Source organism: Phoenix dactylifera, chromosome 4, assembly GCF_051530095.1.
Source record: "Phoenix dactylifera cultivar Ajwa chromosome 4, Ajwa_hap1_PhDact_Kaust_v1.1, whole genome shotgun sequence".
In the NCBI taxonomy this organism is placed as follows: Eukaryota; Viridiplantae; Streptophyta; class Magnoliopsida; order Arecales; family Arecaceae; genus Phoenix; species Phoenix dactylifera.
Window position 1 is genome coordinate 9306504 of NC_143193.1, and position 15478 is coordinate 9321981.

A 15478-nucleotide genomic window follows, 5' to 3' on the forward strand; every position below is an offset into this window, starting at 1 on the left:
ACTAACTCTCCATGAGGTGATTGTATGATTTTCCAAGATAAAAGAGCATCTAACCAATTAGAAACAGAAATAAATAAGAACATAGTTCCAATAAAGGGAACCCAAGCCTCGAATAAATTCAAGGACATTCAGAAAGCTTCATCCAGTAGCAGCCGTCATTAAGGGCATCAGATGAGGACTAGGAAAAAGGGGCGGATCGGAGCCCACTTCAATCCCACCACTGCCATCACCTAAAGAGAGACGGTGAGGGCCAGGTGAGGTTTGAGGCAATCAGGATGGTAGTGCATGCCATCGAGATCAGATAGAGACAGGCAAGGACAGAAAAGAAGAGGCAAAGTATTGAACCAAGGTTCGCCGTACTGGTACCAAACCCCGTACCGGTGCCGCACTAGTATAGGCGTACCGAGTGTCGGTACAGTATGGTATGCGGTACGCCAGGCGTACCGATATTGACGTACCGATACCGGTACCCATCGGTACGGGTACGGTACGCTCGGTACCGATCAGTACCGACCGATACAGCATACCATGTATTGAACGCTACTCAAAATGATCTAAACTATAGCATATTGAATGGTTCTTAAGAAAGTGTGTTCATGTACAGAAAAAAGGTTGATTTGCCAAACAATATGGTTTGAAGTTTGAACATTCAACTAATATAGCACCAAGAAAAATTTTTAATTGCACCATAATCTACAGTAGTGAGAGTGACTGTGAGACTAATAATATGAGGAGAAAAAAACAAATTGGATATTTTTGATACTGGAATGATAAAAGGGTTATATAAAGTAAAAAACCTTCCGTGTCAATTGATTATAACGCTCATCAACCTGATCACATGCAATATATTCGGGCCAGATCGAAGCAATGACAATGGTAAAAACAGCCATTAACCACAAAAAGGTTGCTGAGAAATCGACAACTGGCCGGTTTGGAGAGTAAAGGAGCACTTCCACTGTAAGAAGAAAGGGAGTCTTAGTAACAAATATAAAGGGAAACTAGAAGTAACAAAGAACATATAAAAGAGAATACAGATAATAAAGAGATACCTAAAGTTATCAGTATGTTTCTACATTGTACCATCATCTGATTTACAATTTAGAACATTCAAATAAAAGGCAAGATAAAAATAACAAAGTTGCCAGTCAAATTTATAGGCATGCATCAAATGATCAAAATTATTCAATGTGGGGATGGTATCTGATATATACAACTCTAATAGGCAGTGGGGAGTGGCTGAATCCTGAAAGTGCATATGACAATGTTTGGCAGAGGATAACACCTTTCCTATCATGCTAGAGGATGATTAAGCAATGAAGTTGATTAAGAATGGGGAAAGGTCCCCATTTTCCACATACAGGATCCTATTCTGAGGTTTATAACTTAACAATTCAGTACAGATAAAGGACATAAAATTAGTAAAAAATACATAAAGAGAGATTTGGAATTTAGATTTCTAGTCAAGATCTTCACAATGAGATTAATATTGCAAAATCAATGATGGGTTATTTGAACATGAAGAACCACATCTACTGCATTGAACATGATCTATTGCATTTAGAATACTCAAAAACCAAAAGTTTTACGTTTTGGAGGTCTCCAATTTAGGCACCAAATGAACACAGATGATTTTAGTGGCATGACTCGTTATTTGCTATGATCTACTGTTCAGAAGCAAGAAAACTTATTTTCTTACATGTTTCAATTCATACAAATTTAAGATGCATCAACTGTATTAATTTTAAATCCATATAACCTATCATAACACTTTAGTAGCATAACACTGTAAATACCATTTACTTTTGTTTCCCACTTGAAACATAGGAAGGACACCTCACAAAACATATGGATTCTTTTGCACATCATGGCCAATGGGGTGGATCTGTAATCTCCATAATTTATCTTTTTTTTTTTGCATTAATTCTAGATCATGACAAATGCACCTGCTCGGCTGTATCAAAAAAGAAAAAGAAATTTAGAAAGAAGATATAAAATAAAAAACCTTTATAGTTAGATATTTTAAATAATGTGATGGGTTTCATCCTGACACTGTGCTAGTAATGGTTGGGCATCAACCAGCACTTAAAATGGAAAGAACGTCGACGACTCTATTGAGATTGGATCAAGAACATTAAAGAAGCTATTCCATATCATCGAGCTTTTTTTGCCACGATAGTGAGCAAGATCTAAAATCTCAAATCTCAAGATTGAAACATAAGCTGAAGACTGTCTTTGAAGTTGTCCTCTCTAAAAAGGTTGTTTATATGAATTAATTTGGTTGTGGTAAATAAATCAGCAACTTGACAGATTGATTTTCCAGAACTTTCCAAGTGGAAGGACACAGGTAGAAACTAGAAAATGATCTTGTTTTATAATAATGTTAAAAATCATGCAATATAGCAGCCAAGGTAAATTTCAAAATAAATATTAGATACTAGTAGCAAGGATACTACCCAGTATACCATGAGGTTGGGTGGCATCCAGTTGCCTCCAACCTGGACCCATACCCATAGGAAGTTCAGGTCTAAACTTTTGACCCAAAATCCGCCCATCAAGAATCATGAACCCAGATAGTTGAGACTTGAGACTTTACAACACCCAGCAGGGCAGGTCTACGGGTCAGATCTGAATATGTTGAGACCCATACACTACCCAACATTCGTTGGGTTTGAATCAAGGATCATGTCTGGGTCTTCAAAGTGGGTATTCATAAGCCCGATTCCTTTCATGCACTCAAAATGATTCACTAGTGACAGAGGTTCGAAGTATATTTAATAGATTTTATAAGAAAAATGAAAGGTGTAAAAGTAAACTCTGAGGTGCAGATTGGCTTGGGTTAGATCGGATCAGGTTCACAGAGATTAGTCCTGTACCCTAAATATATTATATGATCAGGTTAGATCAGGTCCAAGTCCAGTGCAATTTCACTAGAACCAGATCTGACCTCAGTTTTTTTTAGGGACCTATATTTGAACCACATTTGACCCATAACCCTATGGGTTTGGATCAGGTCTGTCTAGGATCTGGTCTTATGAGTTTTTGTGGCAGGCCTACAAGCTGCTTCATTAAAAAAAGTGATAGAATAAGCTCTACTACTAGAAACTTTATTCTTCACAACAGTTTTCTCTAAACAAATTGTAATATTTGAATTTCTTAATAAAAAAATTGACTGTGAACAAGCATTCAGATGAGACCAAAGAAACCATATATCTTAGAGTCGCAACCATTTATTCTTTTAACCTAAATGCTTTATTAGCTGAACCATACACAAACATCCAATCTAACTATGATAAATTTCTTTCCTCAAAAAAGAAAAAAGAAATATGATGGCTTTCCATAAAATCATATTGAAAAGATGACATTAGATGGTTTTAATATTCATTAACAGCTACAAATTCAAATTTTTCATAAAACAAATTGACTGTGAACAAACATTCAGATGAGACCTAAAAAAAAACGTAAATCTTATTGTCACAACCATTTATTCTTTTAAACCCAGAGCTTTATTCAATGAACCATACACAAAGAGCCAATCTAACTACGATAAGTTTCTTTCCTCAAAAGGCAAAGAAGTATGATGACTTTCCCTAAAAACGTATTGAAAAGATGACATTAGATGACTTTGATATTCATTCACAATGTGAGATAATTGTTCTTGGGTCTGAAACAAATTCAATGAAGAGCCAAATCATTATAATCAGTGCTCAGTGATGACTGGAGCTAATATCCAAATATAGTCCATTTATATACAAGCATGCAAGAATATAGATATGAGATTATCTCCTATATCCCTTATTGTACTTCTTGCAATTTTATGTTAAACATTAATACACTGGAAGATACCCCAAATCAACTAAATAATTGACAGATATTCCACTATGAATGAGGGAGCAAAATGGGAACAAAGAAATATTTGATGCATTAATACAACTAAATATTGTGTGTGTGCCATGTGTATGCGTGTGTAGAGAGAGAGAGACACTATAAAACCCAGATATCTCTAAAAACTATGAAACCAAGATATCCCTAAACACTTCTGAAAGATTTTGAAAAAGAACCAAGAGAGTTTTAATGTTCTTTGACTCAAGTCATAAATAATATCTCTTAAGCATCATCTCAAACCATGCAAAATTTCCCAAAATTCTTCTTGCAATTTCAGAGCGGAAGATTTAAGAGGAATTCACATAATAACTTTTTTGTAGATATAACCATGAAGACTTTTCCAACAACTTACTATCAAAATTTAACAAAAAGAAGTTAATTCCCACACAGAATCAAAGGTAATTCAGGTCCTAAAATGACTCAGAAATTATTGATTCATTCTGTTAAAATGAAAAACTTGTGAAGATATTCATATGGTTGTTGGATTTGATTTTAATCTCTAAAGAGCAAAAGGCTGAAAACGATATCATAGGTGTTATCAGTTAAGTACCTAGACACGGATAAGGGTGCAAATGTGTTGACTGGAACTCAGCTCCATCCAAAGCAAACAAATATCCAATGTTAAGACACATGGATCAAGCATGGGTCCAAAATTTAGGAACCAATGACCAATAGGGTTGAGTATGGATCAGGGTTTTAATTACCAACCGGACGGTGGGGCATCCCACCATCTTGAGCATCGGGATATCACAAGTCAAGAAAATGGGATCATCACCATCCTGAGTTTCAGCACAAGGCATCTCGTTCCATGCAAGGTCTGCCGTACCCGCCCGTACTGGCCGGTACAGGCCGGTACATACCGATACCGCCCTAAACCGGTACCGGATCAGCATGGAATCTGGTACTGAAAGCTTATCGTTGGAGAACCGGTACGGGGCCAGTATGTGAAACCCCAAAACTCGACCATTCAACGGAACCGATACAGAGCCGGTACGGACCGGTACCATGCCAGTACTGCCCACTATCGATACGCCGATCAGTACCGGTACGGCGGACCTTGGTTCTATATAAAAAATGGTACAGATCTATCCCACGGTATTCAAAAGCTTGGTATCCAATCTGATCAAACTTGATTGACCTGATTTGACAAGCAAAAGTTCACTCAAAAATCCAATCTAGCCTTACATAAATCAAAGCTGGACCCAACCTGAAATGAGACCTGATCAGGCCTAGAACCACCAAAGATAAGATGGATTGTGGGGTAAAAACTTAGTCCCAAAACCATTTCAGGTTGGACCTAGGTCAAGCAGGATGCTTGAACCTAGACCCATTCCAACCAACTTGTAGTTGCAGGTAAGGCACTACTGCATTAGTAGTTTAATGACATAAGGAACAATCAAATGGAGACTGAGACATACATAAACATGGTCTTCCTCAAGACTTCAGAGTCCATTTAATTCAGATGTTAGAGCAAGGAGTTACACCTTAAAAATTTATTACCTCACTAAGGAACTAAAAACATGCTTCATGTTGTGCCATAAAACAGTAACAATATGAAGGGTATGAAAAAAAATAAACCGGCTGACAATAAGATGATGAATGTCATCATCCAAGCCTTTGCCCATAAGTTATGGGGTTGACTACAGAAAATTTAGGCAACCTAATACAGTTAGATTTTTACGAAAGTATAAATTAGTTTCCCTTGATAGAAAAGACTGACTGCGCCTTTAAAAACAGAATCCATATAGGAGAAAAAATCTTGAAATTCATTACTATTAGTAGAGGTCATCATAGAGAAATTAAATGAAGGTAAATAAAAGAACAGCATAAAAGAAAATATTCTCAATATAAGAGAAAAGCAACTCTGTTCAGCTTATCATCAAGATGAAAACGGCTATCAAGCTTCTATGCTGATCTGGGGCAGCAAGAAAGACAGTATAAATTTTGAGGCTCAGATGGAAATCATTTACACCTATTTTCAGTTAAGGTAACTAGGCTTGCAAAGTCAGACAAGTATCATAAAAAGGAACATAATGAAAGAAATCAAAATAATGAAAAGGATGGTAAACAAGGACTGTCATAGAGTTAATCTAAAATTAGCCAAGTATGAAAAGGACAGCATACCCCTCTCTCCATTATCAAAGGATTTCCTCAAATTCTCGCCTGCTGACTTGGGTATCATTACAACAGGAATTGTCACATTAAGGGAAGTATCATTTTCATTACAAACCATCTTGTAAAGATCTGCAAAACAAAAGCAAGGAAAGTAAGTAAAATACCTGGAATGCACACAAAACTTCAGATATAAGATGCAAACCAATGCAAATATCAGACGAGAAAACAATATCATTTTCAATGAACAAGAAAACAATGATTAGTGCATACATCAAGATGCTACATATCTTACCTTCATTGTCATTTATCACCAGTAAGCCTGCTGCACCTCCTGCCTGTGCAACCTTTGCTTTGGCAGTGAAAGTACAGTCTCCACGCTTAGCTAAGGCAATTGAACTTGTTAACTGCAGCAAATTGATATTGGTTGAAAAACTAAACAAAGCATTTCAATTATAGCATGACAAGATATCCATAATTGCAAGATTGTCAGTTATTTCCTTGACAGGAATCAATGTGTAAGGTGTCTAAGAATGGAGTCTCCATGGATTAATTTGGTTTAATAAATCCTTGGACAACATAATCTTAAGTCAAGGGTTCAAGCAAGATCGCACATTCACTCAAAAATTTGTATCTAAGTGGGACATATAACAGATATTAGCATGATTCACAGAAGGCCATGGGAACATTAAAGAATATGCATCACTAATTTCACCAGGTTACTGGATAGCCAATTTATGTCGAAGTTGTATTGAGATAAATTTCGCTTATCAAATTACAATAAGGAGGTGCATATTAACCATAATCTTTTTACAATTGATTACTAATAGCTTAGCATATTCAAGCATCAACATCCAAGTCATGTTAGAAGGAATCATTCAACTTTTGTTGCACAGGAAAAAAAATTATTGTCATAGGCTTGAGTTATCAGTTATCCTAGATTGCTAATAAAAAAGATATTCGCCCATTTCTTTTAAAAAATCAGATGTTTTAATGCATAAAATATCAATATCACTTGGACCAAAAAAAATGATCAAAATAAATAAATAATGAGGATTTTATGCATAGTACAGCAAGAAGACAGTGAAAACTTGAGATGCAGAAAAATGAAAATTTAAAGAACTTATTTGTGTCAGCACAGTTATACCATTTGATGTCCGTTCCTTTAAAGTAAGAATATTCATAGGCAGTTCACTGTAACACCATGAATTACACATCACTTATGGCTCGAAAAAAGCTAAGAAGGATGACCATACCACATAAGATCAGGATAAATCAAACACCGAAATCATCACTAATGTCTCAAGCATTTTATGAAGGGGTGACGGCGGTTTAACAAAACCTGGAAGCAAAGCATTGAAAAACTTGAGGTGCAAGGCAGGTGCCTGCACTTATGCAAAGCTGTTCTCAAACACTAGCTAAATTGCAAAATATTTAAAATCTGAAAGTATAAATCAGACCTCACTTATCCTTACAATAATCAAGCCAAAGTCAAAGAAAGGTTAGAGAGGACAAAGAAGAAAACTAGCAGCCTTTTCATTTATCATTGTGAGCATCAATGATCAAATTACACCTTTAACTCTCCTTTTTAGAGCCTTAAGAGGGCTCAAAATTAATCAAATGTTCTATGAGGTTCGAATTGAAACAGATGGCCAAAAAGCAGGGATCAAAAATAAAAGAATATAGGCAACAGAATTTTCAGGGATGAAATGGCTAGATAGAGACAACAAGTGCTTCATTGACCAAATTACACCTTTATTTCTCCATTTTAGAGCCTTAATGGGATCCAAAATTAATTAAATGGTCTATCAGGTCCAAATTGAAACAGATGGCCAGAAAGCAGGGTTCAAAAATAAAAGAAAGTCGGCACAAGAGTTTTCAGGGATGGGATGGCTAGATAGAGGCAACAAATGCTTCCACTTTTCTATTCTTCTTTCTCCTTTGCTTCTCTCTCTCTCTCTCACACACACACACATACACACATTAATTCTCCTATTTTTGATTTTGTCAAGATTTCCATCCAAAACCCTCCATAGCATATGCAATACATGAAGAATTGATGCCTTTCTTTGTGTATCAATAAGTAGGAGGCCCAATAAGCTTCCTGTGTTCTCTTTCTAGTTAAATAGATTCCAAAACCATAATAGAAAGTTGGACAATACAAAGGCGCCATGATAAACATCTAATATCCACATTCATCCAAAAGACATAAAATCTCCAACGAACACAAGACGATCGCACGCTCGAGGCACAATGATACGATTTTAATATCTTCATCTGTCCAAAAGACAGCCAAGACCTCCAGCACAAGCACACCTCTAGGACTGCTTAGATCTATTAAAACTCAAATATCATGCACATACCCGCACATATAGAAGTTATATAACTAAGAGATAGACACAAATTAATTAGCTACATCTCAACCTGTACGAACCTACGAATCAAGTGCCTACGAGCTATGCAGATGCCCAAAGTTCAAGGCATGCAAAATTGGGAAAATTTGTGGAAGAAAAGTCAGGGAAGCTTTGAGTTTCAATTATTCACTATGTGCAGCATGACAAGCTTTGGGAATTCCCTTTGTATGGCCTATCACCATCATCATGAACATGATTGGTCAATGATGAGTAGCACATTCTCCTCTGCGAGAATATAAACTATTTTACTAATTTAAGCTTATATGTTTATATAAACTATGAGCCATTCATGAAAATATTCAGACCGCCAACCAGATAATTGGGATAAGGCAGTATGGTTATGGTTAAAGTTATCAATATTTTGGCTATCAAAAGCAAATATGCATATCCTAGACATCCAACTAATAACTAATATTATCATTTCCTTTTTATGTCACCAACAATGGATATATCCCACATGAGTCATTTGAGTATTATGACCACAAGTAACACAAATAACTTGCCTCTATCACTATATTACTTATAAAAATGCTTGAATGATAAGGACAACTTGCCTCTAAAGAATCAAAAGCTAATCAATAAGAAAAGAGATAAAGGTGTAGTTATAATTTAAAAACATGCACTATAGAAAACAAGAATAGCATAGAATATGTGTATATGTACAGGCTAAGTGGCATGTACCAAATAAATTTCTGTACAGCTTTTTAGGGACCAAACTTCTACATGGCAATTGAGTCAATAAAGATGAGCTACAGCATAGTAAGATATCAGATGCAAGAGAATCATTCAAACTATTTGATCAAATTAGTGAAAGCATTCATTTCAATACAGATTGCTGGAAACCTTTGATGACACATTAGTGCAGCAGTTAAAAGGATTTGTAAGAACTGCAGATGTTTTTATAGCTTCAGAAGCATGACTAGGCAAGGAAGCACCAAATCTGGCACTTAGTCCAACAATGCTAGTGCCTTCAGTCCCATTCACCCATTTCTTTATCTTAACCTGAAGGGGAAAAAATAAAAGCTTAGAAGTCCAGAAATATGCTTGAATATACAAAAACAAAAATGCATGCCAGTAGGGATGCTTGTGTGTTGCTTAGACTGATGAATTATCGCATAAATACAGTCCCTTTCTTTTTGTTATGATTGCTTTTACATAAGAATCTATCTTTCACATGCACCTGTAGTCACTCAGTTCATGAGAACCATAAAGGTATGAAGAGGTGTGTTGCATAGTATTTCCACTCTTGTAATTGTTGCAATACACGCACTTATTAACAAAATTGAGAAAGAGAATAGGTGTATATGAGCAAGTAAATAAATAAGAGTTGTCATGTGTCCAGCTAATGGCAAGCAGTCATCAAATATCCTGTAATATAAATAGCTACGCAAACTATGGCGGCAGAATATAAATTTCATAGAGAAAAGACCAATAATTGATACTTCTGATATCTGGTACATCACAAGTATCAGGAACAACATATCCGGAACAGCAAACATAGGAGCTCCAACATAATTACGTTGCATAGATATTCAATCAACACAAACTGAAGTATAAGAAATTGCTGAATTCCTAGACAATCATGGGATGGTTAACTAGAAAAGATTAATATTAACAACTGACAAAGTTTATCAACAGTTAGAGAGGGATAACCTAGAAAGCAATCACAATCATGATTATAGATGGTTTGGAGTAGGCTTGCAAACAGAATGGATTTTGATTCAAAGTTGAAACAATAATCCAGAACTGATAGGAGTTCTGATTTGTATCTTGATGATGATCCGCATATGATTGGTCCATTTAGAAACAAACCATATTTAGCCTGAGGATGATCCAGACCAAGTGAAGACCCATAGCGGTCAAATACAAACCAAATTTTATAATAATTTAATAATATAAGGGATCAGTTAAGTGCCATTCAGGCTCACCCAACCCTGCAATTGATCCTGCTGCTTATCTCATCCCTCTCTCACTCAATACCATGATCCACCCATCTCATTCTCCTCTCATCCCTTCTCAGTCTCCACCTCCCTCCATTTCAACCCTGCAATCCCACTCCAAATCACCATTTGATCCCTCTCACACAGTCCACCCACATCGCCCCTCAATCCCTCTGCCTCCCTCCACTTGTTCTCTCTGGAAACTCTGGAAGAAGCAGGAGCTCTGATCAGGCCTTTTTTTTTTTTGCAAGAGGATAAGCTTCAGCGACTGGGTTATCTGGCAGAACTAGACTTTAAACCCAAACATCTCACCCCCACCCCAAACCTAGAAAAAAAAGGAACCATTGGCAATGCATCTATGAGAGCATCCTGTGTTCCCCCTCTCTCTAGTGTGCTTATCTCTATTTCTAAGAAAATCTCCAACTAGCCCACAAACAAGAAAACCTCATATTGGGGACAAACAATCAAAGGTGACCCAAAGAGGCAAGGAAACCAAGGGTCATAATGCGGCCAACTGCAGAATATATGGAGAAATGAAAGAGACAAGAAGAGGAAGAGATAAATCAGCTCAGGTTATCACATCAAATATCTAGTTCCAAATAGACTTAAAATTTGATTTCCCCAGATAACCAAATTAGATCATGATTTCAAGTTAATAGATTGACTTTCAATCACTCATGTCCAGTTTGCATTCAGTCCAGTTACAAGCCTAATTTGCAAAAATGCAACATCAACTCATTCCAATAAGTCACAGCCAAAGGCAAAGCCAAAACCTTTAGTTACAAGTATCAAAGTTCCATAGTGTAGATTAATCAACATATACAGTTTTTAGTCTTTATAATAGAAAAAGATCTAGCATCACCATTTAACCTCTCTATGTTTCTTTCATTTTCATGTTCGAGTCTTCCTATACTTAAAGGTTAACATCCTGTGCTTCCCTCTTGGTTTACCAATTGTTCTTTGGCTTTATCATAGTTAACATGGAAGAGTAGATCAATCAATAACATTCAGACTTGTCCTTCCACATTGTGGAGTAATAAAGGTAACATAGGCCTTTGAGAGTGGCGACAGAATATGATACAGTAAATTTCATTGAATTCAAAGTTTGAAACTGGCGTAGGAACATAAGACCAAGGGGGAGTGGGAGCAAGTTGCAAGAACATGATTGCCAAAATTGCTTAGGCCCTGTTTGGGGGAGCTTTTGGAGGGCCAAAAAGCACTTTCTGGCCCTCCAAAAGTACTTTGGGATGAAAAAGGATGTTTGGTAAAAATTTCGGAAAACTGTTATAGCTTTTCGACAAAGCTGAAAACAGCATTTTTCGGAAAGCTTTTTTTTTTACCAAAATACCCCCATTTAAAAGTCTATTTTTCTTCCCAAAATCTTCCATCCCACCCCACGCTTCTTCCTCCCCCTCACCGTTCCCTCTCTCTCTCTCCCTCTCTATCTCCTTCTTCTCAACGCCGCCACCCCTACTTTTTTTTCTGTTTTGGGAGGCAGCCACCACCTGTGGCCGCCTTCCCGGCCGCCGTCCTGTTTTTTTTTTTGGTTCTATTTTGGGAGGCAGCCCGTGGCTGCCCACGGTGGCAGCCACCACCCGTGGCCGCCTTTCCGGCTGCCGCTGTGGCCTGTTGCTTCGGCGAGCCAGCACCAACGTCCGGCTCGCCGCTGCGATCCACCACAGCCGCCGGACGGTGAAAGGTAAAACAAATAAAAAAAAGAGGAAGGGGAGGAAGGGGCAGCCATGGCTGCCGCCTCCCCGTCCCGGCCCCCTCCTGCGGCCGCCGCGGCCCACCATCCCGGCTCCCTCCCGCGGCCGCCACGGCCCGGCCCCCTTCAGGCGTCGCCGGCCTCGCGGGAGGAGAAGAAAGGAGAAGAAGGGAAGAGAGGAAGGAAGAAGAAGAAGAGAAGAGAAAAGACAAGAAAAAAAAAAGAAGGAAAGGAAATAAAAAGAAGAAAGGGAAAGAAAAAAAAAGAAGAAAAAAAAGAAAAGGAAAAAAAAGAATAAATAAGAATAAATAAATAAATGCATAAATAAATATGTATATAAATGAACGAATAAATAAATAAATAAGATAATAAATAAATATATTCCAATAAAATAAAATAATAAATAAATAAAAATATTAGTAATTATTTAACCAATTTTATCACCTAGCTAAAAAATTTGTTAGAGAGCTAAATGGTCATTAGAAGGGTAAAAAATTAATTTACACTAATAATTATAATATTTTATATCTTTATTATTGTATTATACTATAAATATAATATATATTACATTATATAATAATACATTAATATGTTATGTTAAATAATTTAATATTATGTTATATTATGAAAAATTAATTTACTCTAATAATTATATTAATATTATGCTATGCTATACAATGTCATATTACTATATTATAATAATATTATTTTACATTACAGTAATATTATACTATATCGTATATTATGCATTAATATATGTTATATTTTATTATGCTCTGTTGTATAATACTATGCAATGTCCTTTATAGTTATTTTGTCATACAAAAGTACTTTCTCAGTTTGTTTACCAAACACATGTTAAAGTGCCACAGCACTTTAGAAATGTAGTTACCAAATAGCAAACAACTTTTTATAAAAGCTCTACTTCAGACAGCTCTACTTCCAACAGCTCTACTGCCAACAGCTCCCCCAAACTAGGCCTTAGTACTTAATGCTTCTCTAAGTCAAACAAAAACCACCTCGTCCCTTCCCAAGTAAGGCTTATAACATCAAAATCAATGCTTCTGCATTCGGAAGCCTTTAAAGAAAGGCCCTGAATTGATTAACCACCTAATCTAAAGTAATCCTACCGAAACCTCTGAACGACCATTACATCATTACTGTACTTTATAGAAAGGTTTCAAGTTAAACCAGCTTAGACATCTAACTTTTCAGAATTAACATCTTCTTTGGAATCAGCACAAATCCCAATAGGTGTGAGACATAACATAGGTAGCCTGCAGTTGAATTTACAGTATTGAGACTTAAATTTTAAGTCGCTGTAATCTCTGTTCCAAAAGGAAAACTTGGCAGATCTGAAGTTTGATCACCAAATCTCCATCAGAATTCAGATTTTTCTCTTCCATTTATCCTCTTTGGTAGCTAACTTTTGTTTCCTAGCCTCCTTTCATAAGCACCATCTTTCCGCAGGTTGCCTCTTTTATGACCCAAATCTAGGACTCAGAATAGGCTCCGATATACCAAACTTGCGACGCAAACCAATCTCAAAGAAAAGCTTAAGTCTTTACTATATATTGCAGAAAAAAAAAACCGCAATCAACAAACCATGACGATCAAAATAGACATGAATCCAATAGCTCAGCAAGTTACGATTGTGACAAATTTCACTAAAGAACTGGCAAGGGAAACTAATTGCATCCACTTACCAGCTGGAATTTATTGTTGCAGGCAGGGGATTTGGGGGTCTCCGCGTCGTCGTGAGAGGTGTCATCCGCCGCCATCGCAACCATAAGATCCGAAACAACGAAGAGTGATAAAAAGAATAGAAGAAGATGAAGAGAGAGAGAAGCCCTTCGGAACGCCATGGCAGCGATTCCTCCCAGCGAACCACCAAAAACCCTAGAAATCCCCAACTCTCCCCCTGCTCTCCTCGCTCTCTTCCTCCTCTTCTCCTTGGATTGTTCTCCCCCTTTCCTCAATGCGCGTTTGTTTCCTCGGTGGATTTTTGCTTAAAATCCCCTGTCGGGTAGTAGAGGTCGGGGCGGCGCACGTTAGCATCAAGTCCGCCTCTGTTCATTAGGAACTCAATAAGTTATCCGGCTCCCGCGGTAGCACTGAAAAACAGAGGGCATCGTGGGACGCATCCGGTGTTATCCGATTCTTAAAGCGATTGCCGCTGCTCCGTGCGACGTGAAGACTGCTGCGGTTGGGAGTTTTGGCCACGACCCTCTTCAGATTACGGACTGGGACCCAACAATTTTGTGGATATCGGTGGGAACCCGGAGGACACACCGATCGCTAATGCCGATTTTGGAATGCGTACGAAGTTCTATTAAATATCTTTTTGTAAATATAATATGCTCTGAATTATTACAGGAGGATCGTCCCTTGAGTAATGCATTAAATTATTGGTGAGAGATCGCATAATACTGAAATTATTAGATCTTACATGGATTTCATTAATGGATTATACCATTTCCATGAAATTCTCATGGATAATTAGTTCCAATTATTTTGCAAGTATTCTTCTATGTTATCTTTCATGAAATATTGCTTATTATATAAAAATTTTTTGCTTTTTTTTTATAAAGACTACATAAATTAGATGATTCTTTGTTGCATGACCATGCACGCTTGATGTGTAGACAAAGGCTCATATTATAAAGCGTACGAGCTTCCCCAACTAACGTCATCTTTATTCATATTGTGCAATATAATAAGAAACTTAAGATTCCATCTTATGGAGACATTCAGAGACACTCATTCATTAGGCATCATTTGCAACGAAGAGGATCACGATCCAAGATGAATCCATAGCTTTACTTTGAGAGGAAAGAAGAACAAAAGAAATCACCTCATTATCACTCATTGTGCATTTATTGGTGACAACACCTACTACAGCAATATCCATACTTTGCATATTACTAAAAGCCATCCGTTGGATACTTAACCTAGAAAAAAAATCTTAAAAGATGAAAAAAAGAAGAGCATGAAGGGGATTTTTTTAAAGAAAACATAAGAAGAAAATTCCTTTCCTCACCATAACCATTGTAGGTACAAAGTGATTGCTAAATAGGTCTTCTTCCATCATTATTAGTCATTGTTGGATCCTATTCCAAAACTGTTAATACCCAATTACGAGGGGTAAACCTATATTTGATCCAAAATTAGTGTTGTTCTTGCATCAGATTGTGCTTAGAGTTGTCATGCTTCTCTTTTGTTTTTGTTTTTCAAATTTTTCTCAAAAAAAAATCGGTGATTTTACCTACTGAAAGTATCAAATATGATTTTATTCCATCATGAGGAAGACTATGCGTTTCCAGCTTGGTTATATTCGATGCTTAGATGTTGTTTGGCAAGAATCTATAGATAAGCATACACCTGGATCAAATGAGAACACAGTGGAAACAAAATCCGTTCAT

The 15478-nt window shown here is 36.8% G+C and overlaps 1 protein-coding gene across 2 annotated transcripts in view; it reads right to left on the reverse strand.

Annotated features, from left to right (window-relative positions):
- Positions 1–14326, reverse strand: part of SPPL3 (SIGNAL PEPTIDE PEPTIDASE-LIKE 3) — a 33576-nt gene extending 19250 nt beyond the window's left edge. The window contains exons 1-5 of one of the 2 annotated variants that reach the window (XM_008813431.6): positions 13763–14326; positions 9252–9410; positions 6290–6401; positions 6007–6126; positions 798–955 (exon numbers count right to left, since the gene is read on the reverse strand). In XM_008813431.6, the coding sequence (XP_008811653.4) occupies positions 798–955; positions 6007–6126; positions 6290–6401; positions 9252–9410; positions 13763–13921 (708 nt within the window). In that variant the 5' untranslated portion in view covers positions 13922–14326. The remainder of the gene's footprint in view (positions 1–797; positions 956–6006; positions 6127–6289; positions 6402–9251; positions 9411–13762) is intronic. The other variant, XM_026810639.4, reaches the window with a different exon arrangement.
- Between the last annotated feature and the right edge of the window lie 1152 nt (positions 14327–15478).